Consider the following 26,940-nt stretch of genomic DNA (forward strand, 5'->3'; position numbering starts at 1 on the left):
CTAGTCAGCTATGAGATGGTAGCTTCTTGGTTGGCACATCTCCCCGGTTTAGTGAAGTCCCTGGAGCCAGGGTAAAAACATGACAAACTCTTAACCCAGGGGTTCTCTCAAGAGCATTTATGAATTTTAAACTCTAAGAGGATGAGTCTGAAAGAGGAAAATAAGAACCTTAAGGACAATATCCACCCAGAATCCTTTTCTTACTGCTTTTTCACAACCCAAGAGAAAGAATATATCTTATCAGTAACTGATGGTCTGGGGAGCTCAGAGGATTTTTCTTTAGTTCAGGAAAACCACCAAGTAATATACATGAGAGGACCAAGAAAGCCCATCTAAATGACAAGAACGAGCAAAAGAGACTCAGTTGCAGAAAGTGAAGTGTTCACAGTGACTGGGAAGGTGAAGGTCAGAGCCTGATCTAGAAGCCAAGTTTTCTGAGATGCCTTCAGGGATCATGTATCTCTAGGAGGGCATTTAGAGACTTCATGTGTCGGTATAAAGAAAACAAGAGACCTGGAATGGCACCCCCTTTTATATTCCACAAACCCTGCTCAAAACCCGCCTTCCTCATTCTCTGTGTGTGTGTTTCATGGTCACACACAGCTGACCTACAGAGGAGGACAGAAAGGAGGGAGGAGAGGAAAGCTCAGTAAGAAGGAGGGGGGGGGCACCTGGGTGGCTCAGTCGGTTAGGCGGCTGCCTTCGGCTCGGGTCATGATCCCGGGGTCCTGGGATCGAGCCCCGCGTCGGGCTCCCTGCTCAGCGGAGAGCCTGCTTCTCCCTCTCCCTCTGTCTGCCGCTCTGCCTACTTACGCGCTCTCCATTTCTGTTAAATCAATCAATCAATCAATCAATCTTAAAAAAAAAAAAGGAGAGAGTGACCTTGAAAACTTTTTCCTGTTATCTTCCCAAATTTAAGAGAACTGGAATAGATTGAGTAAAATAATTTCCTTCCCACCCCCACAAAATTCTACTTTTCTCTATCACTACAAAAAATTGACAAAAATAGATTATTTATGCTTGAAAACTTCCCGTCTTACACTTCCTGTCTTCTTCTGTCATCCTATTTTAAGTGGAAAGAAAACCTTTCCTAATGGATTGGGACAAGGCCAGGAATCACTGAATGTTGGATGCTGTGCACAGACTGTTCTGCTTATAACGAAGAGAATAAAATAAATCATTTGTCACAGTTCTGCATAACCTCGACATTGAATGCTAGCCAAACACTCTCTCCCCCAACTGATCAGGGATGCTGTTGACAATAGAGCATCCATCCCCCTCTTGTGACTAAACACAGGAAGGCCTTCTTTCCCACCCCGGGTGAGTCCACCAACCTGCTTTAGTAAAGTTGCTTTATAGACATGGGGGAGAATTGCTGAGATGTGTTTATGATGTGGAAGAAAGGACTTCAATTTTGGTCATTTGTGGTTTCAGAATGATCGCCATGTGGCACAGGACAATTTTTGCAATATTAAGAGTTTTTGCTTTTTTTTTTTCATTGTTAAAAAAACCACATGATCTTTCTTTCTTTCAGGCAGTGGGGTAATTGTCAGCTCATCACTTCAAGGACAGGACATACAACTGGAGAAAGAAAATACAGATGCCTTTCTTGCCATTTTATTTCAAAATTTCAACCCTATAGGCAAATGAAAGGATCTGAAATCAACTGTAGACTTAGGGGATGATACGATGATATAATGCAAGTTTACTTACCAAGACAAAATCAACATTTTCTAGGTGAAGCAAACATTTTCTAAGGGGAGAGGAAAGAGTATCAAAGACAAGCAAAGAGGCTTAAAGTATTCATGGGTGCTTTGGACGGTTGCTGGACCTTATTCTCTTAAAGACATCCTGGAAAGAAAACGGCAAAACCTCTGGGCCATTTTCAATGATAAATCTCATTGCAGCCCTGTTTATATCTTCCATTGATTGCCATCTCTCCTTTGCTCTCTGAACTTGAGTCTTGACTCCTGGCTACATGAGGTCAGCTTGGTTGCTCCGTTCACTTCCATCTCCTTTTTTCTAGATGGCCTCCGAGGGGCAGGCATCCCCATGAGAGAGCACCAGGGGACCGGGAGGGGCCTCCTCAAATCTGGGTTCTTCCCTCCCCAGTGGCCCCCTCCCAGAGGGCCCCCACTCAGGGGTGTTCTCCTCAGCTTCTCGCTCTCTCTTTTCTTCTGCCTGGAGCACTGGAAGGACAGTGCAGGCCCTGCTGCCTTCAGAGGCGCCACTTGCCCAGGAGAACACTTGCTCTTCTTCACCATGCCTAACGGAGAAACCCAGGCAGCCCTGTTGCCACCCCTCCCCATGCCACCATTTTCCCCCAATTTCCTTATCTTCTGTTAAGCAGGTGTAAAAATAGATCACAATCAGAAGCAGATATCCAAAAACAGAATGCCATGCAATTTTCCTTTTATTCAGGTGACTCTTTATTTCAGCTCAGGTCATGATCTCAGGCCGTGAGTTGGGCTCTGTGCTCAGTGCAGATTCTGCTGGAGATTCTCTCTCTCCCTCTCCCTCTGCTGCCCCACTCAAATAAATAAATAAATCTTAAAAAAAAAATAAAGAATGAGTAGACTTTTATACACGTTGGAGAGTGAAGTAAGTTGTTTTGGCTTTTTTTTCTGGTTAAGTCTATAACCAAAAGGCTTGTCTATCTCTTACTCCTCTCTGCTTCTTTTCAAACCATGGATAAATTTCTTTTTGTTGTTGAAAAAAGATTACTACCTTTTTATCATTAAAAAGGAAATTTTCTACTAACTAAAATAGGATATGGCTTAACCAGAAATACTGCATTCAGGCATGCCAAGGTGGGATTCGAGGGTTCCTCAGCACCTCTCATCTACGTTAACCCCCAATACTTGCAGGTCTGCATCACCCATCCTTCTGAAAGACAGCAGCCTCCCGACGGCAGTGGTTTTCAAAGTAAGATCTCCCAGTTACTTGAGCCCAAATCATCAATAACTCATGAAAAAAAGCGGCCCCTGATCTCATGCCAGACCTACTCACTCAGAATCTATTGATCAGAATTGGAGCTTTCACTTTTGAAATAAATCTTCATGTGATTCTTAAACATCCAGAACATCTGAGAAGTACTGTCCAGCTTGTTAGCTCAGGAATTCTTATTTTTTAATCTCATGTTACGGTGCTTGCAACATTTTACTTTCAGAAATTCCTTCATCTTTCAACCTACTTATGCCTCAGTTTCCTTATCTGAGAAGGTGTTAATATTACTTCACAGTTTTTGGATTATGAAATGAGTAAGTAGAGTGCTGGGCAATGCACTTGGCATGTGCTAAGGTTCAATAAATGATAATAAAGGCAATAATGGTCACAATGGGAATGGCAAAATGAGGGCAGGTCAAAACAAGAATCCCAGGATTATTTTCTGATCTCTTGACCTGAATACGTTGGTCAAACCGTAAAGCTATAAACCCAATGGGCTAAAATTGAACAAAACCAGGTGATGTGGATAAAAGAATACTTCTGTCTCTCTCCCTAGATCAGGAAGCTTCCACTTCTGCTTCCCTTATTTCTAGGCCTTCCCCCACCCCCTTCCCACAAGGGAGGGATGGGACAGCTGATTCTGTTGTTCAGAGTCCATTTATGAGGAGGAGATTAGTCGTTGGTCTAACTTAAAAGGCAGGCCTCCAGACTCCACTCATTCTGTTTATATCCTTTGCATTTTTCAATCTTTGCCGACCTCAGTATTCCCAGGAAGCTAGCCCTGCCATAAAGTCTGGCAAATAAGGCAAGGGAAATAAATAATAATAAATAAATAATAAAGACTGTAAACAAAGAAATAAAACTTTCTTCATTTGCTGGTAGCATGGTTATGGAGGTAGAAAATCCAAACAAATTCCCAAGTGATTAGAATTAACTACTAAATTTAGAAAGTTCAGTGAATATAAGGTCAATATATAAAAACCAGTTGTATTTCTATACACTAGCAACAATTGGAAAATAACATTTTAAAAATTGCATGGGATTTCTATACTGACATAGGAAGTGCAAGATCACTACATTAAAAATTGAAACCATTGCTTAGAGAAATGGAAGGTGACCTAAATAAATTGATAGTCTATATTTATGACATGAAACTCAAAATGGCTAAGATACCGATTCTCCCCAAAATGATCTCATAGATTTAATGAAAAACCAATAAAAATTGCAACAGAAATTTTGTGGAAATTGGAAAGGATTTAGAATTTAGGAATCGGTTCTAAAGTTTGTGTGGAATTGCAAAGGACCTAGAGTAGATAAAATAATATGGAGAAGAACAAAGATGAAGGAAAAACACAGCGAGTTTCAAATCTTACTATAAAACACACAAGGGAGACTGTCCAGGATACCAGGACAGAAGGAACAGTAATCTGTGCCATCTAGCCGTGTCACAAGACTTTGTTCTCCATAGCCACTTGGAAAGAGGCTCTGAATGCTAAGTAAGTACTTCTTTGAGGAGGAGAAACAGCAGAGATGCCCTTATTCCAGAGTGCACCTGCAGGATTTTGGTACAGGCTGGGGCGGCCTGGGAGCACTGTGTCTCACAGCGCAGAGGTAAGTGGCTGAGTCTTCAGGTTTAGAGGCTTCGATGTGCAGAGAACTTCCCTCCTTTAATAGTGTGGCTTTTAGTCTTTCTCTCTGCTTCTTATCACCAACTGAGTATAGGAGGAAGAGGACTTCCGGGCCTTGCCCGGGATGCTGCCCTATTAAACCACTGTAGCCCTTCAAAGTAGCTGACCGTGTAACTGCAATTGAGGCTGACACGGTCTCCCTCCTGAAGTCTCAGGGTCTGAGGACTCTGCTCCACATGGTCTTCTCCACTCAACCCTGTTGAGGAAAACAAAATCAGAAATGATACAAAGCCTTTGGTACAGCAGTTCTGAAAAATTCCCACAAGAGAAAACCCCGGGGTGAGCTGACACAGAACCCCTATCTCTTCTCCCTGGCTTTGGATAAATGTGTCCTTGGTGGTTCTCCTCTCTTAACCTCCAACTTACAGCCAAGCTGAAGCCACAAAACTATGAACGCACATTCCAGCATGTTCTCCATCCTGACGTCTGATTCTTGGTACAATTTGTAAGGATTCCAGATCTTCTCTGAGGCACTGTCTCTGGGTCTTGGCTCTTGTTCTCGGACGCAGGAGAGAGCCTTTCTGTTAGTGTCTCAGTCAATCAAAAGTAAATTTCATGCTTTTGATGTTTAAAGAATTCAAGGAAGGAGAGGAATAGAACCACTGCCACCTCCTGGTCAAGGACACAATCTCACAGCACCCACTTCATGCAGCCTACAAAGAAAAGATTGATGGATGGACATTTTGCTTTTGGTGAGCATAGTATCCATGAGGTTCAAAGTCATAGTCGGAAAAGCCTTCTCTGGGGCACCTGGGTGGCTCAGTCGGTTAAGCGTCCGCCTTCGGCTCAGGTCATGATCCCAGGGTCCTGGGATCGAGCCCCACATTGGGCTCTCTGCTCAGCGGGAAGCCTGCTTTTCTCTCTCCCACTCCCCCTGCTTGTATCCCCTCTCTCGCTGTCTCTCTCTCTGTCAAATAAATAAAATATTTTTTAAAAAAGCCTTCTCTTACTTATACTTTTGTTTCATTGTTCCTTGAATGGCCTTTAAACTCCTACCAGAGGTTATAAAAGAGTTGGACCCAAGTATAGGTGTAATGGATTGTGTTTCCCTGTGTAGTATATAAGAATCTCAGCAGGTGACATCTTAAAAGGACTAGAGCTCAAAAAGAGGGAAATCAAATAGGGTGTGGCTATGTCTGGAAACCTCATTGATTGGAAATAGGGAATACAAGAAATCCATTTCTTCAAATAATTTTATGCCTGGCTACAGGGACCAAGTGTGACCAAAATTCAGGGTCACAAACTTGACAGTTATAGGAGGGAGGGAAGAACACAACAGAAGGGAAAAAAGACCTCTCCATTTCTAGACCTCAAAGGAATCAGAAAGTCACTGTGTGTGTGTTGGGGGAGGGTAACTATTACCCATGCAAATCACAAATATTTTACATAAATAAATGACACACAGTAAAAGTAAGTGTTCTTGGGGTGCCTGGGTGGCTCAGTAGGTTGGGCATCCTCCTTCAGCTCAAGTCATGATCCCAGGGTCCTGCGATTGAACCTAGTGTTGGACTCCCTGCTCAGCGGAGAGCCTGCTTTTCCCTGATTTTCTAAATAGTAGAGAAAGAATAGTATATACTGTCTAGAATTGCTGTATCATTTGAAATACGTATTGACATAGATAGATTACATATATATATAGTTATATACAATTAGAATAATGTCTAGGACATAGCAAATATACTTGATTAATATTAGCTATTATTGGTGCAATATTTTTGGAGAGTTAATCTACTTACTGATTTTAAAAAGCTCTTTATATAGTAAAATTACATTTTCCCTGTTTTTTAATCTTTTTATTCCATTTTGGTATTTGGTTTTGGCTTTTTGATGATGTTTTTGCCATGTAGCAATGTTTGCTTTGATGTGCTCTTATTTATTGTTTATTTTGCCTGAAATTTGAAATCTGAGGCATGCTTAGAAAGTCTTGATTCACACCAAGATTGTTTTTAAAAAATTCTGAAATTTCCTATTATGTTTAAAATTTAGTATTTTCAGTCTACCACATGGAATTACTTTGACCTAAGAGTAAGTTTAGGGGCCAATTTTTTTCAGGTGGCTAGACAACTGCCCCAACATTATCCACTGCTCCATTGTTTTCTCCCTGATAAGCATTACCTGTGTGGTATAGTAATTTCCTATTTGTAATTTGTTTCTATTTTTGTCTCCTCTTTTCTCTTCCATGGTCTCTCTGGTTCTACATTTGCTAGTACTATTTTTAATTATTCCAGCTTTATAATATTATTTGATGTATGACAGAGTTTTGGGTCCACCCAAGCCCCATTATTCTTCTGTTGCAAACTTGATTCTGATTTTCTGCATATTTCATCTTCACTTGAGTTTTAGAAGCAGCATGTCTGGTTTTAAATAAATATGTAAAAATTTCAAAGTAATCATGTTCTAGACAGTGTTCACATTACTACAAAAAAATAAGAGCTATTGAATTTAGAGGGTAACTAATAATATTTCAATACTAATACTAATATTAAAATACTAATCAATACTAATATTGAAATTAGGCTAGGATATCTATGGCAGAACTAGTATTGCCTAATTGTTTGATTCTATGACACTCCATTGGATTTTGTCATTGAAGATGCATTATCTTGTTAAGTTAACCACCATTTGTATAATTCTCTTCAGACTTGTCCAAATAGCATGCTTTGCACGCCAGAAAAAAAAATCAACTCTCAAATGCATTGCTTTGATGTCACTCCATCTGTCCTCTCACTCAGTAACCAGAAAATATGAGCTACACAGAATTTGTAGTACTAACAGTACAATGTTCTTTTTTTTTTTTGCTTTTTCTTTGAGAGTTGGATAATTTCTTAGTGATCTAAAAATCATTGCACTAACTTGTATACAATTTACCATTTACTGATATAATTTATTCTAACTACACTTAGCAAACTCTGACTCTTACAAATCATATACAAAAGGCAGTTTTTCTCTGTCTCTGAATATGTGTGCCTCAGAAAGAAAGTGAAAAGATAACTGTAAGATTAGTGCATGAGCTCTGTGCAGGATTGGAACTACAAGAACTGGGGAGCTGAATATGTGATGTGTAACAGAGCCAAAGGAGATGATTCACAGTTGAGTTTGATTTTTTTAATTTTGTTTTTCTAGTAATTCATTTTTTTTATTATGTTATGTTAGCCACCATACAGTACATCATTAGTTTTTGATGTAGTGGTCCTAGATTCATTATTGTGTATATCACCCAGTGCTCCATGTTTGATGGGAATTTTGTTAAATTTTTAAAAATATTTTAAATTTTGGGGGACACCTGGGTGGTTCAGTTGGCTAAGCGCCCAACTCTTGGTTTCAGCTCAGGTCATGATCTCAGGGCCATGGGATGGAGCCCCACATCGGGCTCTGCACTCAACAGGGAGTCTGCTTGAGAGTCTCTCTCTCCCTCTGCCCTTCCTCCCACTTGCGTGAGAGTGTGGTCTCTAAATAAATAAATAAATAAATAAATAAATAAATAAATAAAATCTTTTAAAAATATTTGAAATTTTAAATGATTATAGATTCTTGGAAGCTTCAAAAAACATACAGGGAGGTCACATGTACTCTTCACCCAGTCTGGTCCAGTGATATCTAAACCAAGAAATTAACATTGGTACAATCCACAGAGCTTATTTAGATTTCCACAGTGTTGCATGCACTCATTTGAGGGTGTGTGTATGTGTGTGTGTATAGTTCTATGCAATTTTATATATTTACAGATACATGAATTCATGTGTATTATATGTATAGATCCTCTGCCACAATCAAGATGCACAATGATTTCCTACCCCAAGGCTTCCTTATGCTACCCCCTTTGCAGCATGACGTCATTAAGCTCTGACAATCTCTAATCTGTTCTTCATCCCTACCATTTTATTTCAATAATGCTCTATAAATAGGTTTGTATAGTCGTAACTTTTTGAGTTTTTTTTCACCCCACATAAGTAATAAAACCATGAGATCTATTCAAGTTATTGTGTATTTCCAACGGGTTGGTTCCTTTTTATTTCTGAGTAGTATTCTATGGTATGGATGTGCCAGTTTGCTTAATCAGTCACCCATCGAAGGACATTTGGGTTTTTCCAAATTTTGGTTGTTATGAATAAAGCGCTGTGAATATCCATGTACAGGTTTTTGTGTGAATATAAGCTTTCATTTCTCTAAGATAAGTGCCCAAGTGTGCAATCGCTGGATTATACAGTAAGGCACATTTAGTTTTTATGAAACTACCAAACTATTTTCCAGAGGGCCTTACCATTTTACATCCCCACTAGCAATTTATAAATGATCCAGTTTCCCCACCTGTTTGCCAGTATTTGGTGTTATCACTATTTTTTTTTATTTTAGCCACTGTGGTATGTAATGATATTTCATTGTGGTTATAATTTGCATTTGTCTGGTGGATAATCATGTTGAACATCTTTTTATGTGCTTATTTGCAATCTGTACATTCTCTTTGGTGAAGTATCTATTCAACCCTTTTCCGCTTTTTCTATTTTTCTTTTTACCGTTGATATATAAGGGTTCATTATATATTCTAGATATAAGCCCTGTGCCAGATACATGGTATGTAAATGTTTACTCCCAGTCTGTAGTTTATCTTTTCATATTCTTTACAGGATCTTTTGCAGAGGAAAAGTTTTTAATTTTGATGTAGTTCAGTATGTGTGTGTCTGTGTGATACTTTTAGTTTCAAATTTAGCCCCAGGTCTTAAAGATTTTCTCCTATGTTTTCTTCTAAAAGTTTCATATTTTACATTCTGCATTTAAGTCCATGATCCATTTTGAGTTAACTTTTATAATTTTTTAAAAATTCTTTTAAAAAGAGGAATGTGTCTTTATCTTTGTCTTAAGCTTTACCTATTCACTTTGATCATGTAACTAGCTCAAAGCAGCATAACCAAAATGTACGTTGAAGACTTCTCACAGAGAAGTGAGCCTGCAAATTTATTTTTTTAAACTTACCGAGATTTCTCTACCTAAAAGGTAAATTTAAAAGTATGATTCCCAAACCAACCCCTTCTCAACTCATCGGCCTCTGAAATGTTTTCTAGTATAAATTTGCTAAGTGGTTACACCTATGTTATGACAAAGGATAACTGTAATATTTCCTAACATTCACATTCTTTTAAATTTTAAAATTCTCTGAGAAAAATGCCCATCTATCATCTTTAAAGGCAAACTTTAAGCTGAACTAAAGGTGAGATTCTCCTTCCTGTGTTTAACTTCTTTCCTGGTAATTGGACACATGTTCTTTGAAGAAAAGAATATTCTCTACAAATTGTCCCAAGAATGAAAAACCCTCTTCTTTATTATTACTTTTAGCTAAAACTCCATGCTTTTATCATCTTTTTCCACAGACACATTTCCAAGGCCAAATAGTTCAGTTCCTCCAGGATGTAGTGATGCTTTTTTCTACCATTCCAGGGACAGGGGTGATTTTGCTCTCATGAGAGGATTTTTAAAAGACCAATATTACAACTGAGGATAATAGTTTCTTAAAAGTTTTCTTAAGGGCTAAGAATCCAGGAGCTTTAAAGTATTCTTGATTGAAATAATTCAGCCCTTGGAACCGGAATCAGGAAATTAGAAAAACAGGCTCATTTTCCTTAAGTCTTAGGTTAGGACTTCCAAAGGTAGGAATGTCTACCCAAAAGCTAAGTAAATCAACTAGGTTACTAGACTTGAGAGAAAAAATATACAGTGAAGCAGAGCATGCCATGGCGATGGTAAAGACAATTGGCAATAGATTGTTTGACCCGATCCAATTAGACACAAGGGCAGTATCTAGTGTATGGAGAACACCTATTGTATAAAGGTCATTTCATTTGTGTTCCAGAAATTAGGATGAAATTGAAAAGTATGGGGACACAGAGAGAACTGAGTTAACTGTGATTTTCTTTCAGCCTGGACCACTCACCCCCTGCCATCACCACCCATAGTATTACAGGACTCATATCTCCAGCCACAGTAAAGATTTGAGACTCAAATCCCTTGGAGATCAAACCAGAGAAGCAATAAATCAGAGGGATGTCATCACTAGCCTAAACGAAGAGGCATCAGCATACATATATGAGAGACATCCAGATATCCTTTCTACATCCTCACTCAGGTGATGAAGATGCCTCCATCTAGCCAACAAGATAGAGACCATCTAAATTGCAAACCTGGAAATAGTGTCATATGAGAAAAATCTGTAGAAACAGAAAGGGAATTTACGGCACATGCAAACAGAAGGAGTGTTCTCATCGTCATAGAAATGTGCAAATACAAGAAATAATTAATCCATACTTATGCAATGGCATCCAAATGATAGAAGCTCAGTATCTGTTGATGTTGTCAATTTATTCTTCTTCAACCGATAAATATTTAATATGCAACCACTATGTGCCAAGTACTGTGTAACGCATAATACATACAGGTTTCCTTACACTATGGAGCTCACAGTTATAGCTATAAGAGGAATTTTTAAAAATCTATACATAGGGGCACTTGGGTGGCTCAGTCGTTAAGCGTCTGCCTTTGGCTCAGGTCATGATCCCAGAGTCCTGGGATTGAGCCCCGCATCAGGCTCCCTGCTCAGCGGGAAGACTGCTTCTCCCTCTCCCACTCCCCCTGCTTGTGTTCCCTCTCTCGCTGTGTCTTTCTCTGTCAAATAAATAAATAAAATCTTTTAAAAAAATCTATACATAAATATAGATATAGACATATGTCTATATTAATTACAATGTTTCTTTTTGTCTTGGTCTTTGGAGAAAGCTCACAATACATGAGAACACGTTTAGAGAGACCACAACACAGGCTTGAGGATGCTTGCAAAACATATACAAAACCCAACTGTTAAACTTTCCTTAGCCTATTATCCAGACATATGAGATATATGAGAAAACTGAGAATTCCCTAAGGGGTTGGAGAGAATAGGAGTGAATCTGTGGTGTTGTGCTATTTCCAAGCTTCCTCCAGCCACATTAAGGGAGAATCAAGAGATTGCTCAGGAAGCCTGAAATGAGTGTCGTGGAATTTGGAGGATTTAGAGGGTCACGCTAGGTTGCAACAACAGTGTCTCTCACTTTACTATGTTTATGTCCAGGGTGCTGACTGTTCTGTTATTTTTACCTGTGTATATACATGACACCCGGTGACATACTTTTTTTAACTGAGTGTAAAGTAAGAGAAAGTAGATGGTGAGGCCTGGTACAGAGAAATACATATGTGAGTCATAGAGGCATGAATAAAATGTCATATATAGAGAGCGAGAATAACATAAGGAGAGGAGGTGGCCCAGGGCTAACCCTTGAGGACTTCCAACAGCTAGTGATTGGAAGGGAGATGAGAGTGCGCACAGGAGTCAAAGTGGTTCATCAGAGAAAAGGAAGAGAAAGTTTTAAGAGTAAGTGGTCACAAGAGTAAGTGGTCACAACTCATGTGTCAAAAGTTTCTGAGAGGTCAGCTATGATGAGTACTGAAAATTTCTGTTGATCCACAACACAGAGGTCATTCGTACTCTTTCTGATGGCTTAACTAGTGGAGGAATTAAAGCCAGATATATCTAGACCCTTTAATCCAGAAATTCCAACATCTATGCCAAAAGCAGTATGTAATTATGTTCACCAAAGAACACTATAAAAATATTCATACAACACTGTTGGTAATAGCCAAGGACTAGAAAAATCCAAATAACCATTTAAGTAGGAGATGGCTAACCTGTAGTATACTAACACAGCAATGAAAAGAAACTAAACTGTACACGACATGGCTGAATCTCAGAAACAGAATATTAAGAGAAGAATCCAGATAGGATAGAAAAAATACAAACTTTAGTCTTTTATTTATATAAAGTGCAAAACCGGGCAAAACGAATCTATCTATGGGATTGTGGTTTCCCTGGAAGAGCATGTAGTGACCAGAAGAGGACATAAGGAGGGGGGCGCTCTGCAGAGCAAAAGTGCATCCATATGACGGAGCAGCAGACTCAGCTTCAGGCTGTGGAAAACACTAAATCCTCCAAATGAAGCTTCCTAGAGTCCCTTTTACAACACCAGGACAGATTTGGGCACCGTATGACCACCTTTGGCACTATGGATCGAAACAGGGAAGCCATTTAGATTTTGGGTCTTCCATTTTAATGTAATCATCACCACCAAGTTTTTTAAAAAATCTTTTGCTAAATGATCTACTGCAAGGTAAAGAATTGAAGATAAAGATGCTTTTGTTGAATGACACTGTTCGATATGTTCTGTGAGCCAGAGAAATCGCATTTTCCTTCGAGGGAAGCATTCGCCTCAGAACCCCCACCACCCCGGGCGCAGCCCCTGCTTCTTCCTTCCGCTCTGCCACTCTCGCAGGTGTTCAGAGGTGGGGGATGCCTCCTGTGGAGATCTGAGGTTTTTGTGGGGCTCGCATCCGTGCTGCATCACTGTGGTGTCTCTCAGGCACAGAAGTACACTGCTGAGTCCACAGGTTGTAAGGCCGTGATCGTGAGGCTGATGGAACGGTCTGACTTCTGGAAGTTCAGAGAATACCGACCCTCTGTTGCATTCTGCTCCCTGTATGACTCCTGATGAATAAGGAAAATCATTTCCCCACTTGGTGGTTGTTTGTACCAGAATAAATAATAACTAGAACCACTAACTTCATATACACAATCCAAGGTCACAGCCTCGTTCTCCAGCATAGAAATGGCAGGCTGGGCTTGAGTTACCTTCTGTGTCATGCTGGATCCTGCAAAAAGAAAAAAGAGATAATTAGGCTGATTCTTCGGGTAGTATCCCTAGGGTTTTAAGGAACTCATGTAGGACTGAGAGTTCTGATTCCCCTGCCCATTATTCCCTCTGCTAAACCCCACCAGACAGGAATAACCCCACCTGTCTCTACTCCTGGACTCAGGACTCAGAGGAGCTTGAGTCTGTGTCTATGGCCATCCTTCCTAGCCTTACCAAGGCAGATGGAGGCTATGACTACTCTCAGCAGGCTGGGGAGCAGCATGTTGGAAGTGCTTCCTCTGAGTGAAATGTGCTGTGCTCTGTCTCAGATTCAGGTCTAAATGCCTGCCCTGCGCCTCACAGGGCACACACACCATTACTGAGCTGTAAGAAGCTTCTGTGCCACAACAGGAAATGCAGTTTGTTATCCGTGGGCTTGTGTCATGCTGGGGCTTGTTTACATGGTGGGAGAGTCTAACTTGTTTATTTAGTCTTTTTGCAATTTAATTCGCAACCATTATATCTGGACATGTGTATGAGTTAAATGGAATTGTAGAACATTAATATTCAACCATTTGCCATCTTCAACCAGTGCATCCACGAGGGACTGGTAAGCTTCAAAAGAAATACAATTTCTTGTGATTATGGTGACTTCTGAGGACAAACAGTCATCCATCTTTTTGTACAGTGTATGCTTTTTTTTTTTGTCTCCAGCCAAAATCTGCAATAAAACATACTCACAGATTTTTCTTCCAGACAAGAAGATAAAACTATTCACTCTCATTTGTCATAACTTTTCTTCCTATACTCCAAGGCATTGGTTTCTAAGGAAATTTTCACTGGATAAAGTTCCTTGTCTGTTTAATGCTACAACAGTAAGTTTCCTGATTGACAAAAATTGTCCAGCATCACGTGTCTAAGAGCAGTCAATAGTAAGTGTGTTAGAAAAATCTTGCTTTCGAATATTGCACCCTCCAGTCGAAATAAGGTCAAATTCACCAGACCATGAATTCTCATTTTCTTATATCAAAAATGTAGCCATTCAAAAATTGCAAATATCTCTTCAGCTCTCTGCTGCAGCTCAGAGGATTTCACTGGAAACAGTAGCTCATTAGCTTTGTATTTTCACAGCATGGAAGTTGGTGACTGATTTGCTTGGCATCAGTGTGCTGATTTATGACTGTGATTCAGTCAACTGCAGCTTTTAATCACCTATTTGTTTTCTCTTCCCTAAGTGAATGTATCAGTTTAGTGACATCCAACATCCATGTTATATTATGAGAAAATAGAATTTTTTAGGAGTCCAGGATGGTCCAACTATCAGAAAATGGTTGTCTCTAGGAGGAGGGGTTTGACTGGAAGGAGGCATAAGGGGACTTCTGAGGTGAAGGAAATGTTTTATATATTGTTTTTTACCTTAGATATATATATAACTATCAAGACACACTGGACTGATCTATGTATTTCATTGTAGAAAAAAATTATACCTCTATAAAAAATAGTGAGCCACAGTAAAATAAAATGTGTATAGAGAAAATTAATTTGTCCAGCTTTCCGTAAGTGTTGCAGAAATTTATTTATATTTTTTAGTTGTTACAGAACATTTGTGGTCTGTCTGCTGTGATTACAGTATACTCCCAACCCTTCCGACAACCGCCTGAGACTAGAAAGCAGTGAAGACTAGCTGGACGTTAAAGTGCCGAGAGGCTAAATATACACAAATGAGATGATTATACAAAATACAGTTCTCAGAATAAATATCTCCACAGCTACACATAATTATAGGAATAAATCTCACAAAGGTAAGATTGTATAAAAGAAGCCAGCTACGAGACTACATGCTAAGTGATTCTGTTTACATAGAATACAAAAGCAGAGGGTGCCTGGGTGGCTCAGGCGTTAAGCATCTGCCTTCAGCTCAGGTCATGATCCCAGGGTCCTGGGATCGAGCCCCGCATCGGGCTCCTGGCTCAGCGGGAAGCCTGCTTCTCCCTCTCCCACTCCCCCTGCTTGTGTTTTCTCTCTCACTGTATCTTTCTCTGTCAAATAAATAAATAAAATCTTAAAAAAAAAAAAAAAAGAATACAAAAGCAGAGAAAACTATTCTGTGCAGTCAATGTCAGGATAGTGGTTACCGAGGGTGGTAGAGACAGGCGGCAGGTACAGGAGTGGCCTGACACATGGATAATGCCCTGTTTTTCCATACTGGTGCTGGTTACCTGGGTGTTTCCAGTAAGTGACAATTCATCTAGCTCTGTAATTATTCAGGTGCACATTTCTCCATGTATGGGTTATTTTATTTATTTTGGTTATTTTTTATTGAAGTATAACTTATTTACAAAACAATGCACAGTCCCTATACGTGCATTTCAATGCGTATGAGTGTTTTATATACCCATGTAATCACCACCCAAACAAAATCGAGAACATTTACTTCACCCTAGAAAGTCCCCTTGTGACCCTCTCTAGTCAAAGTCGTCTTTTCTGTTCTTGAATTTCATATAAATGGAATCATATGTGGTTTGGGAGGAACGGTCTGGCTTCTGTCAGTTACTGTAGATTTTAGAGATCCATCCTATTGTGTGTATCAGTCAGTGGTTCATTCTTTTCTATTGTAGAGTAAGATTCCTTACATACCATTAATTGTTACCTATTCTCCTGTTGATGGACATTTGGGTCATTTCCAGTTTGTGGCAAATATGAATAAGCCCACAACAAACATTTTTGTATGGGTCATTTGTTGGTCTGTGTTTTCACTTCTCTTCAGTAAATATCTATTTCTGGACTTGTTGGGCCATAGCTGTTCCCCAAAGTGATGGTACCAATTTCCCTTCTACTAGCAGTGCGTGGAAGGTCCAGTTGCTCCATGTATCTGCCAGTACTTGAGGTTGTCGCATGGTTTGTTTTTAGGTCTTCTAGTGGGAGTAAATAGCATCTGCATGTGAATTGAATTAGACTCTCCATAATGATTAATAACATGAAACATATTTTATGTACTTATTAGTCATCCTATTTATGTATTTTATTATTGTGTTATCTTTTTATTGTTGATTTGTGGGAGTTCTTTATATATTCTGGAAATAAGTCTTTTCCAAATAATTCTTTCTGGAATTCTTCTGTCTAGACTTTAGATGGCTTATTGATTTTCTTACTATTGTTGTTTGATGAGTAGAAATTTTAAATTTTGGTCATGTCCTACTTCTCAAACTTTCTGTTATGGTTAGTATATTTTGTACCATGTCAAGAAATCTCTGCCTGCTCTGAGGTCTCAAAAATATTCTCTGCTGTTTTGTGCTATTTTTAAGAGTAGCATTTGAGATTAAAATAAGCATCTTAATTTATCCTAGCCTGCTTTTAAATAATATTATTTCCCTTTATGAAGAAAATGTGTTCTTGTTGCACCTGAATATGCTATAAGACCACAACACATTGTTTTTATGTTGCTTTAAAGAAACAGCTCTTTTTTTTGAGAGAGAGAGAGAGAGCTGGGGATAGGGAGAGGTGGAAGGAAAGGGAGAGAGAGAATCTTAAGCAGGGTACATGCCCACCGTGGAGCCCCACATGGGGCTTGATCTCACAACCCTGAGATCATGACCTGAACCAAAATCAAGAGTCAAATGCTTAACCGACTGAGTTACTGAAGCACCCCAGAAATAGTAGCTTTTTAAAGTAAGTGAAGTTATTAAAATTACCAACAAAACTTTAAAAAATTTACTTAGGTATCTACCCTTTCTATATTCTTTGTTTCTTTTTGTGAATCTGCGTTTCCATGTGATATTATTTCCCTATAACATGAAGAACTTCAACATCTCCTGGACTGCAGGTCAGCTGGAGACAAATAATCTTTGATTTTGTCTCTCTGAAAATATATTTATTTTGCCTTTATTTTTAAAGGATATTTTTGCAAGTGAGAGAATCTTAGGTGATCATATTTTGATTCTTTTAGCACTTTGAAAATGTTTTATTGTCTTCTTATTTCTACTGTTTTTGGTAGTCAGTTATTATTTGTATCTTTGTTCCTGTATGAGTGTAATGTGTCTGTCTGTCTCCCTTTGACTGCTTTTGAAGATCTGATCTTTATTTAATATTTTTTCCAGAACTTTGGCTGTGATATACCTAGATGGGACCTCCTTTGTATTTATTACACTTGGGATTCTCTGATCTTCTTTAATCTGTCCATTAATAACTTTCTTCACATGTGAAAGTTCTCAGCCATTACCTCTTTAAATACATCTTTTTTTGCTTCATTCTTCCCCTTCCTTGTGGTATTTTTTTGTTATACACATATTAGAACATTTGTTATGTCCCTCAGATCTCAAAAGTTTGTTCTACTTATTTATTATTACCATTTTACCTCTTTTATTCCAGTTGAGATAATTCTATTGACCTGTCTTCAAGTTCACTGATCTTTTCCTCTATTATCACCAAGTTTCTCTTTAGCTCATTTTAATTACTTCCTTTTTTTATACATATTTCTAATTTCTCCTAAACTTCTACATCTTTGCGTGTGTATAGTTTACATTTTCTATTAAATACTTTGGCATTTTTATCATAATTATTTTATTTTATTTTACTTATTTGCTTTTTGAGAGAGAACAAGCACGAGTTGGGGGAGGGACAGAGGGAGAGAGAGAATCTTTTTTTTTTTTTTTTTAGATTTTGTTTATTTATTTGAGAGAGAGAGAGCACATGAGAGAGCACAAGTGGTAGAGAGGGAGAAGCAGGCTGCCTATATATCAGGGAGCCCAATGCAGAGCTTGATCCCAGGACCCTGGGATCATGACCTGAGCGGAAATTGACTTGAACCACTTAACCATCTAAGCCACCCAGGCACCCCTACCAAAATTATTTTAAAGTACATGTCTGATCATTCTAATACCTGCATCATCTTTCTGGGTTGGATGCTTAACCGACTGAGCCACCCAGACATCCCAGTATTTTTTTTTAGAAAGCCGGGTTTAGATGTTTAATATTCTTAGCCAGGTTCTCTTCATTCCAGAGGCATGTATATGGTATTTAGCTGCCTCCTGCTATGTTGTTTTATTAGAGAACTCACGAATGTCAATTAAGGGCTCAATGTCTGTTGGTTTGTTTGTCTAGTTTCCTTTGTAATTATTTGTGCTAGTGAAACAAACCCAGCAGATTTAAAAGGGTCATTTCCATAGCTTGTTATTTCTCTATTTCTCTAGATTAGGTTTGCTTTATGCAGAGTATGATTGTATTATAGTAAGAAGTCAAAACAGTGTTCCCTGCTTACATAATTTTAAGGCATGGGGACTTTGTTATTGCAGAGAGACAGCTGTGATATCTTCTTACATAGGCTCTGAGGGATAGTGTCTTTGATATAATAACAATTATGATGACCAAATCAGTGAACACAAGAATGATTATTCTTCTTCAGACAATAAATATTCACTTTGAGTAGATTTTGTCACCAATTAAAATTAACTTTGTTTTAACTCTTCCTAAAATTAGAGTCTTGAGTAGCGTTATGCTGGCAAGGTTCTCTAGCTAAGCATGTCACCTAGCTTCTCTTAAACCATTCTGCTTGTTCAGGAATCCCTAAGCTCAAGCATTTATTATGGAAATTTACAGTTATCTATGATGTGCCAAACTCCATAAAAAGCATATAAACCAAAACAAGATATGATTCCTATCTCAAATTGCTTTTAGTTGGTGAGGATCAGATAAGTAGAACAAATTCTATTTCCTGCCTGTACTCCCTGTAGCCCAGGCCCAGGCAGGTGGAATGAGGGATCAGACAGGAAATAGATAGCTGATGCATTTTTCACTGGGTGAATAAAACCTGTTTGAATATCTTATTTCTAGTGTTTAGATTTATTTTTGCTTTTCCATCTCCCTCTTCCTTTCTTAGGCCTGTTTATCAAGATGTTTAACCTTCACTGCTCAGGTATCTAATACTCAGTGTGAAGGAGTCCAGAATGTTAGGGAAGAAGGCAGTATTTACCTTCAGGGTTGGGTGTGTAAACATATGACTAGATCCTTTTCCCTTCTCATTTCATCACATTAGTTCTCTGACTTGCTTCCAGAAAGATTTAGTATTGTCTAACCTTGGCATAAATAAAATTAAATTTTATAAAACCAAGTTTCCAAATCAAAAAATTCTCCATTTTGACTGAAAGGGGAATTATTTGAGAAATGATCTCTGGAATGTGATCAATTTGAAATTTATTTTATTGTGATTAAATTGAGGTTCTTGACGCTCATTGTCACTACTTCTGCTGGCTTCCTTTGAACCTTTTGGTTTTTTTCAATTTACAGCCTAGGATACAGAGGTAAAATTAAGATTGCCTGGCCTTACAAGGGCTCTTCCCTTCTCCCTACTCCCTAAAGCTAAGTATTTTGAAGATGAAGTGATGTGTTTCTTTAGATTTTGCTACAAAAGTCTCATAGAGCCGAAGTAGTATGTTTTTATCAGTCCTTGAGCTGAGTGGGGACAATGTGGAGAACTTAGCTTTGCAGAGGCCCCTAAATGCCTTGTCCAGTGCTTGAAGGATACAAAAGTATAAGCACGTTTCAAAAAATGTATAGTATTTCTGGGATGATAACATATAAACTCACAGCTAAGTTATTTGGTATAGAGAGTTTGGATGAGCCTGGGCTGTACCCTTGGCTGACTGCACTGGTGTAAGTCACCTCACCTCTCTGAACCTTAGGGTTTTTAAATTGTAAAATGAGATTAACTCTTTGTTCCTTGCTTTGCTCACAACATCATTATCAGGAGTAAATGAGATAATGCTTATGAAAGTGCATTGTAAAGTGAAGTGTGCAACTGAAATATTTAAAAAATATTAGGTAATTTATCAGAGGCAATAATTAGTGGCAGGCTCTTCACAGGAAAGGAGAAGTCACTGTAGGCTGGAATGACCAGGAAATTCTTCATGAGGCAGGAATGGTCTGAGAAAGTCTCTGGGATTGGGAGGAGTCATAATGGCAAGCACTCAGGTAAAGGTGATTATGGGAGCAACAGGCTGTAGGGCTATTTAAGGAGTACAGTGAGTGTTCCCCAATTTCATTCTTGAGTCAGACCTAATCTGCTGAAGCAGAAAGTTCCTGACAAAACTGTAGAAGCCATTGAGAGCCACATAAAAAGTTTTAACCTTAACTAATGCAAGCAAAGGACGGTCACTGAAGGTTGTTAAACAGTGGACTGATGTGATTGATGCTGTGTTTTTTATTTTTTAATTTTTAAAAAAGATTTTATTTATTTATTTGACAGAGAGAGAGAGCACGCGCGAGCACACAGCAGGGGGAGCAGCAGACTCCCCGCTGAGCAGGGAGCCCACGCCTGGCTCAATCCCAGGACCCTGGGACCATGACCTGAGCCAAAGGCAGATGCTTAACAGACTGAGCCACTCAGGTGCCCCTCGATGCTGTTTTTTTTGTTTTAAAGATTAATTATTCTGTGAGATAAGGAGTAGGATCCAGGGAGGAGACCTTGCTAGGAAGGAGGCTAGTTCAAAGGCTATTACAGAAAACCAGATGTGAGATGCTGAGGGTCTCAATTTGGGCAGTTCTAGAGAGAAGCAAACATTAGGGGGGACGTTCAAGTCCACCTGGCATGTTGTATTTCTAGAACTGGGAGCGGAGAATTTTTGCAAATATGTATCCGAAGTAGCCAAGTCTTACTGAGCAAACGTTTATTAAGCATCTGTTAAACGAGGGCACAGTGTGAGGGGCAACAGGGATATGAAAATAGATTGACTATGAATTGTGTTCTCAGAACTCAGTTAATGGAGTAAATAATGTATACTTTTAAAAACTTCATTAAAGTGTGATATACATACATAAACAAAACTTAAGTGTAGAGCTTGGTGAATTCTCACAGAGTGAACTCACCCATATTACTAGCATCCAGACTGAAACGGATGTTATCAACATCGCAGAAACCTCCCTTGTTCGATCTCTCAGTCACTATCTCCCTATAAAGATAACCACTACCTCTACTCTCCTGGCTTACAATTTTATAGATTAGTCTGACTGATTTTTGAGCTTCTTTTGTGTCTGACATTTTTCACTCAGTCATATTTGTGGGATTCATTCCATATTGAGCATTAGCAAGTTTATTCATTCTCTTGCTGTATAGTCTGTTCTCAGAATTTACTTATCCTTGAAATTGCCGATAGACATTTGGGTTGTTTTCTAGCTTCAGGGTATTACAATTATTGAGACTATATGTGTTCTTATTCTTGTACATCATTCCTGGATGAGCAGGGGTCACGTTTTTTGTTGGGTATATACCTACAAGTATAATTGCTGGGTCACAGGGTATGTATATGTTCAGCTTTAGTAGGTATTGTCAAATGGTTTGCAAGGTTACACCAGTTCACATTGCCTCCAGTGGCATCTGAGAACTCCCATTGCCCCATGCTCTTGTAGACACTTGGTGTTGTCTGTCTTCTTCACTATACCCACTCTGTTCGTAGTGTTGTTTTAGATATGAATTTTCAGGACCACAAGACAAGGTATCAAGTGGCAAGTATCAAGAAGGTTTAAGTGATTGGAAAGTTTATTTTTTAAAAATATTTTATGTACTTATTTGACAGAGAGAGAGAGAGAAAGCACAAGCAGGGGGAGCAGCAGAGGGAGAGGGAGAAGTAGGCTCCCCGCCGAGCAGGGACCCCAATGCGGGGCTCCATCCCAGGTCCCCGGGATCTCGACTTGAGCTGAAGGCAGATGCTTAACCAACTGAGCCACCCAGGCATCCCATGATTGGAAAGTCTAGAGGAGGGATTACACCTATCATGTTTGGTAGGAGACCTAGTCTTTGTAAGGTAAGGACGGTGACTATCCATTCTCCAGGACCACTCTACATTTTAAGAATCATGCTTAGAAATTATGAAATGGCAGTGATTCAGTGCCAAGCCATACCTCCCAGCAGGAAAACAGATCTTTTCTCACCTGCTCTGCTCCCCATTTTCCTTCCAGAAAGTATGATCACAGGAGGTATAGACAGGTTGTCAGCTACAGAGAGGCAGAGGATGTCTGCTGCAATGAGAGCAATTTTAGTAGAGATACAGGTCAGTGACCAAAATAGCATCCATATTTCTGTCGATGAGCAAAGGAGGAGAAGCTGTGTCATGCTCTAAGAGTGGATGATCCTTTGTCCTAGTTTCTTGGGGCAGGTTAGAAAGCTTACCCCACTCCCAAGACAGCTTGCATTTTAACTGGATACAGGATGAGAGTATCCTCTTTGCCACTATGACCTCATCTCAGGAAAAATTCATCCATCAGTCAAATTTCAGATGTATTGAAAAAGTATTTACATACTCTTAAAATAAGAGGGGGAAAAACCCACCATAACCGATAAAGATTTAGTACCTCACAACTTATCCGTTAGTTGAATATTTCCTCAGGGGAAAAATGTCATTTCCTTGTTAGCTTTTATCTTGACATGTGTTACTTTGCTGGATGTTTATTCTGGTCGAGCTCAAGGTTTAAACCAATACAGTTTGAAGGCTGGCGTGATTATTGCTCACGTCTTAGAGCATTTCTTCTTTGGACTGTCAGCAAATATGAGGAAATATACCTTAAATTATTTAGTTAGGGAAAATAAAGCGGTCCTGCCTACCTCTGAGTAGACACAGGAGCTACTGTCCAGAAAATTCTACTCAGTGCCTAAGCTGAGGAATTTCTGATATAACTCAATACACATATTTCTGAAAATACTCCCTCCTCTTCCAAACTACACACATTAATTATGGTGGAAAATGGGAGAGGGGGAAAATCCTAAAAATATACAACTTTGTAGCCATGGCATTATAAAAAACAGTAGAAATCCTGTAAAAAATACCAGGAGAGTTCAATACCTATTTGGCATTTGCCCCTTGCATTATAATCAGTAAGCTCTTTGTAGCCTTAAATGTTGGGACTTGTGTTTTGCCTCTCTAGATATAGGTCCATGAGAACATGTTTGTCTCTTGTAAGAGCTGGTTCATCAAAATTTTTAATGTTATTATTCTTCATAAATCAGTATTGTTAACAGGAGAGGTGAGAATAGCCCCATGGTCTTTTCATCCTCATTCTCAGCTTCATCAGGTAGCTTTACCTTGAAAACCCTAGAAATTCTTGAAGGCACTAAAACAAACTCGGCTAGCACTAGATTTGAAGATTGTTTTTTATAGTGAGAAACTTGTCCCTGATAGTTTTTTGATTTGAAACAATTATTAATGTGCTTGGAAAAATCTATGAGAATCAATAAAACTTTCACATGATATTGACATTATATCTGCATTTACTAATTATTTGAAAAGGAATTTGTTTTAATGAGATATATGCTGTAGCAAAACCAAAAGTATTGTGTCCTGCAGTCTCAATGAGTAGACATATTTGCCATATCCAGTATTTTTGTTTGTATTTGGAAAATATACCCCCCATTTCCATGGCAAATACCTGTATGTCTCCTGATAACAGCTACTGGGGCTCCTAGAATAGCCAGGCTATTCAATCAGAGAATGTATGAGCAACCTTATGGTTCAAGAACATAAAAGATGGTGACTGTGTTTTTGGCTTCAATACAGATATGTATATAGACTCTTGTGATTGCCAATTGAGTAAACTGCAGCTTTTACTATTGCATTGGGTTCTTCTCCACCAAATGAAAACATCAACAATTATGAAATCTAAGATTACAATTACATTCTGGGGAAAAAAAGAAGACAGGTTTCTAGAAGGCTCAACCAATTAGCTGTTAAGAATATTGGTCACTCATCGAATTTGGGCCTGGCCCAACTTCTGCTCCCAGCTGGTTATGTAACCTGGTTATGTAAGTCACTTAATATCTCTAAACCTCAATTTTGTCATCTGCAAAATGAGAATTTGGTAGTATCTAGAGGGGGGTGGGGAGGAATTTAAAGTGCTTAGTCCAATGCTCATAAAACTGTAAGCACCATAAATATTTGGGAACAAATAGAAATCAGTGTGTGAATAAAATGATTTGTGAAAAAAGCATTATTTTAAGACTTATATGGTATTTTAATGCACTGTGTTGTAAAGTCTAAGGGAGGAAACTCTGTTACCTGAACTGTATTCCCACTACTTATTAAAATGACTGGCACATATGAGTAGGTGCTCAGAAATTTTCTTGAATGACTGTAGATATAACTTAGAATAATAATATGTTACTTTGGTATAAATCATTATTTGTAAGGAGCATTTTCTCATATATTTATTCATTTTATGTCCAAAAGAAATGTTAGTACCAAAAAAAACAAAATCAAAAAACAAAAATACCCAGAAACCTCTAACTCACTATATATTAGGGTTTAAAAGAGCAGAGTTCCGTACATGAATGCTCACAGCAGCATTATTCATAATAGCCAAAAAGTGGAAACAACCAAAATGCCCATCAATGGATGAATGGATAAAGTATGGGGTGTCCATACAATGGATTATTGTGCAGCCGTAGAAGGAAATAAGTGCTGATCTATGGATATACCTTGAGAAGACGATGCTATGTGAAGAAGCCAGACACAAAAAGCCATGTACTATAGGATTCTCTTTATAGACATATCTATAATCTAAGTTTTCACCTAGATCGCCTCTTTCCATTCCTAGCTCAAAGTAGCACCAGGGTTCCTGAGTGCAGAGCCATCGAGCTGGATTTTTTTCCTTCCCTCCAGTTGTGCCCAGCCCAGGACACTGACTGGAGAGAAATAAATCATCATTCTGCCCTCCAGGCTGCCCACTCCCACGTGCCTCCTGTGCCGCTCTGGGTTTGCGCTCAGCTCCCCCTCCTGTTGTTCTCACTGTGCCTCCCAGCACGCAGTAGTACACGGCCGAGTCTGACATTTGCACCGAGCGTTTCTCCAGGTGGAAGGACTCGTCACTCTTCAGATCGGCCTGAAAACCGTGATGCTCTACCCTCTGGTTTTCTGATGAGCTCTTCAGGAGGAGCTCGGGCCCTTTGTTCGGGTACTGGACATACCAGAAAGCAAAAACTGAGTAGCTGCTCTGGTAGGTGCAGTTCAGGGTCAGCGGTGTCCCCTCACGGAGGGTAACAGAACCTTCTGTCTGGGTCACTGTGTCTCCACTGGCCCCTCCTAGGAGAAAAAGAAAAGACTTTGTTAATAGTGATAATATAAGAAGGATAGTTTCCAGTTTAGTAAGGGTAAAAAGTCATCCGAAAACCAAGGAAGAGAACATCTTGGGAATTTTGAGTAAATGTTACTTACTCAGTATCAGCAGGATTACAAGTCCTGAGTAGGAAGCAGACAGCATGGCTTGTGGAGAAGCAGAGGAAGGTTTCATCTGGGGACACACTCAAAGCTGAGAGGGCCGTTCCTCTAGTTTCTTGATCCTTTGGTAGAATCTTTTAGAAAATCTGGGTTCATGTGTTTAGCAAGACAAACTGCCCTGCAAATCATCTCACAGGCTCTAAAAAAGGAGACATGTGCTCAGAAATGGAAGATGAATTTATGTCAAACCACCAACTGAAGGGAGCAGTGCCTTCTTGTGGTTTCCCCTCTGACTCTGCAGGCCGCTTTCCAACTGAACTGGTATTTACCCTGGCACGGAGCTTAAGTTGTAGACATAGAAGGGAAATAGGTATCTGGGGTGAGGGGTAGGGCTCCAGGAAGGAAGCACCAAAACTTTTTGCAGACTTCAAGGTGGTGCCTGAGGCTGAGATAGTAGGTAATCATCTGTCACCCTCTTTAAGATGCAGGGCACTGTGGCTCCCTAAATCCCCCTAATCCCAGTATCTAGTGTCTGTTCATGCTGGGTATTAAGCTAGTTTGAGGCTCTCGCGGTATACTTAGGGTATACTGAGAGTGTAAAAAAGGCATGATCTGAGACCTTTTCTTGCCATATTCCTCCACGGTTCCCCTTCAAACCAAGGGATGAGCCCCTCTCCTGACAATGTGCTCCCTTCTCTCCCCTGCCTTTGCCTAAGTAACTTCTATTCATTCTTTAAGAACCAATTTATACAGCATCTCCTTGTGAAAGGACGCCCCCAGATCTTCAAGGGCACCCCTCTCTTTTCCCACTCTACACACATATCTACACTGTCATTACTACCTCATAGTAGAATCACTTGTATTCTATTTTTCAAACTAGACTTGGTGCTCCTGAGATCAGGAACTGAATCTTATTAGTCTCAGCGGCCAGTTTCTCAAAATATATAGGCCGTGAGGAGATGCTCAAAAAATATCTGAAGAATGAGTGAATAAATGAATGAGTGGCTATGTCTGGTAGGTACAATTATCTTATTATGAAGCATAGTCTCTATGAGAGCATATGTCTCAGGCCTCTGGTGTGACCAGCTTCTTCCAGAGTCAGATCACAGACCTCAATAACAGGTGCATTCAGTGTTTCTCAAAATTGAGTAAGGTACAGATCTTCATATAAGGAACCACTCTTATACTATTTTTTAAAAATATTATGATGCCGTATTATACACCAAAATGAAGTTCGGTATAAATGTTTTAGGCTCATAGGTCTTACACAATTATCACGCCAAACAAAAAATGCAAACAAAATATAAAATCAATCAAAATCAAATTCAAATTCAAATAACGTGAAGGATGATCTTTGGCTGAAACTAAAGGGTTGGTGTAGTATCATTAGAAGAATACTAG

The 26,940-nt window shown here is 39.2% G+C and overlaps 1 gene segment (V, D, J or C); it reads right to left on the reverse strand.

The window, feature by feature from the left end:
* Positions 1–25,582, reverse strand: part of LOC118003664 — a 421,186-nt gene extending 395,604 nt beyond the window's left edge. The window contains 2 exon segments of the C gene segment in view: positions 25,117–25,404; positions 25,537–25,582. Of these exon segments, the coding sequence occupies positions 25,117–25,404; positions 25,537–25,582 (334 nt within the window).
* Between the last annotated feature and the right edge of the window lie 1,358 nt (positions 25,583–26,940).

This window comes from Mirounga leonina, unplaced genomic scaffold, assembly GCF_011800145.1.
Source record: "Mirounga leonina isolate KUSES-001 unplaced genomic scaffold, KU_Mleo_1.0 Mir_91, whole genome shotgun sequence".
In the NCBI taxonomy this organism is placed as follows: Eukaryota; Metazoa; Chordata; class Mammalia; order Carnivora; family Phocidae; genus Mirounga; species Mirounga leonina.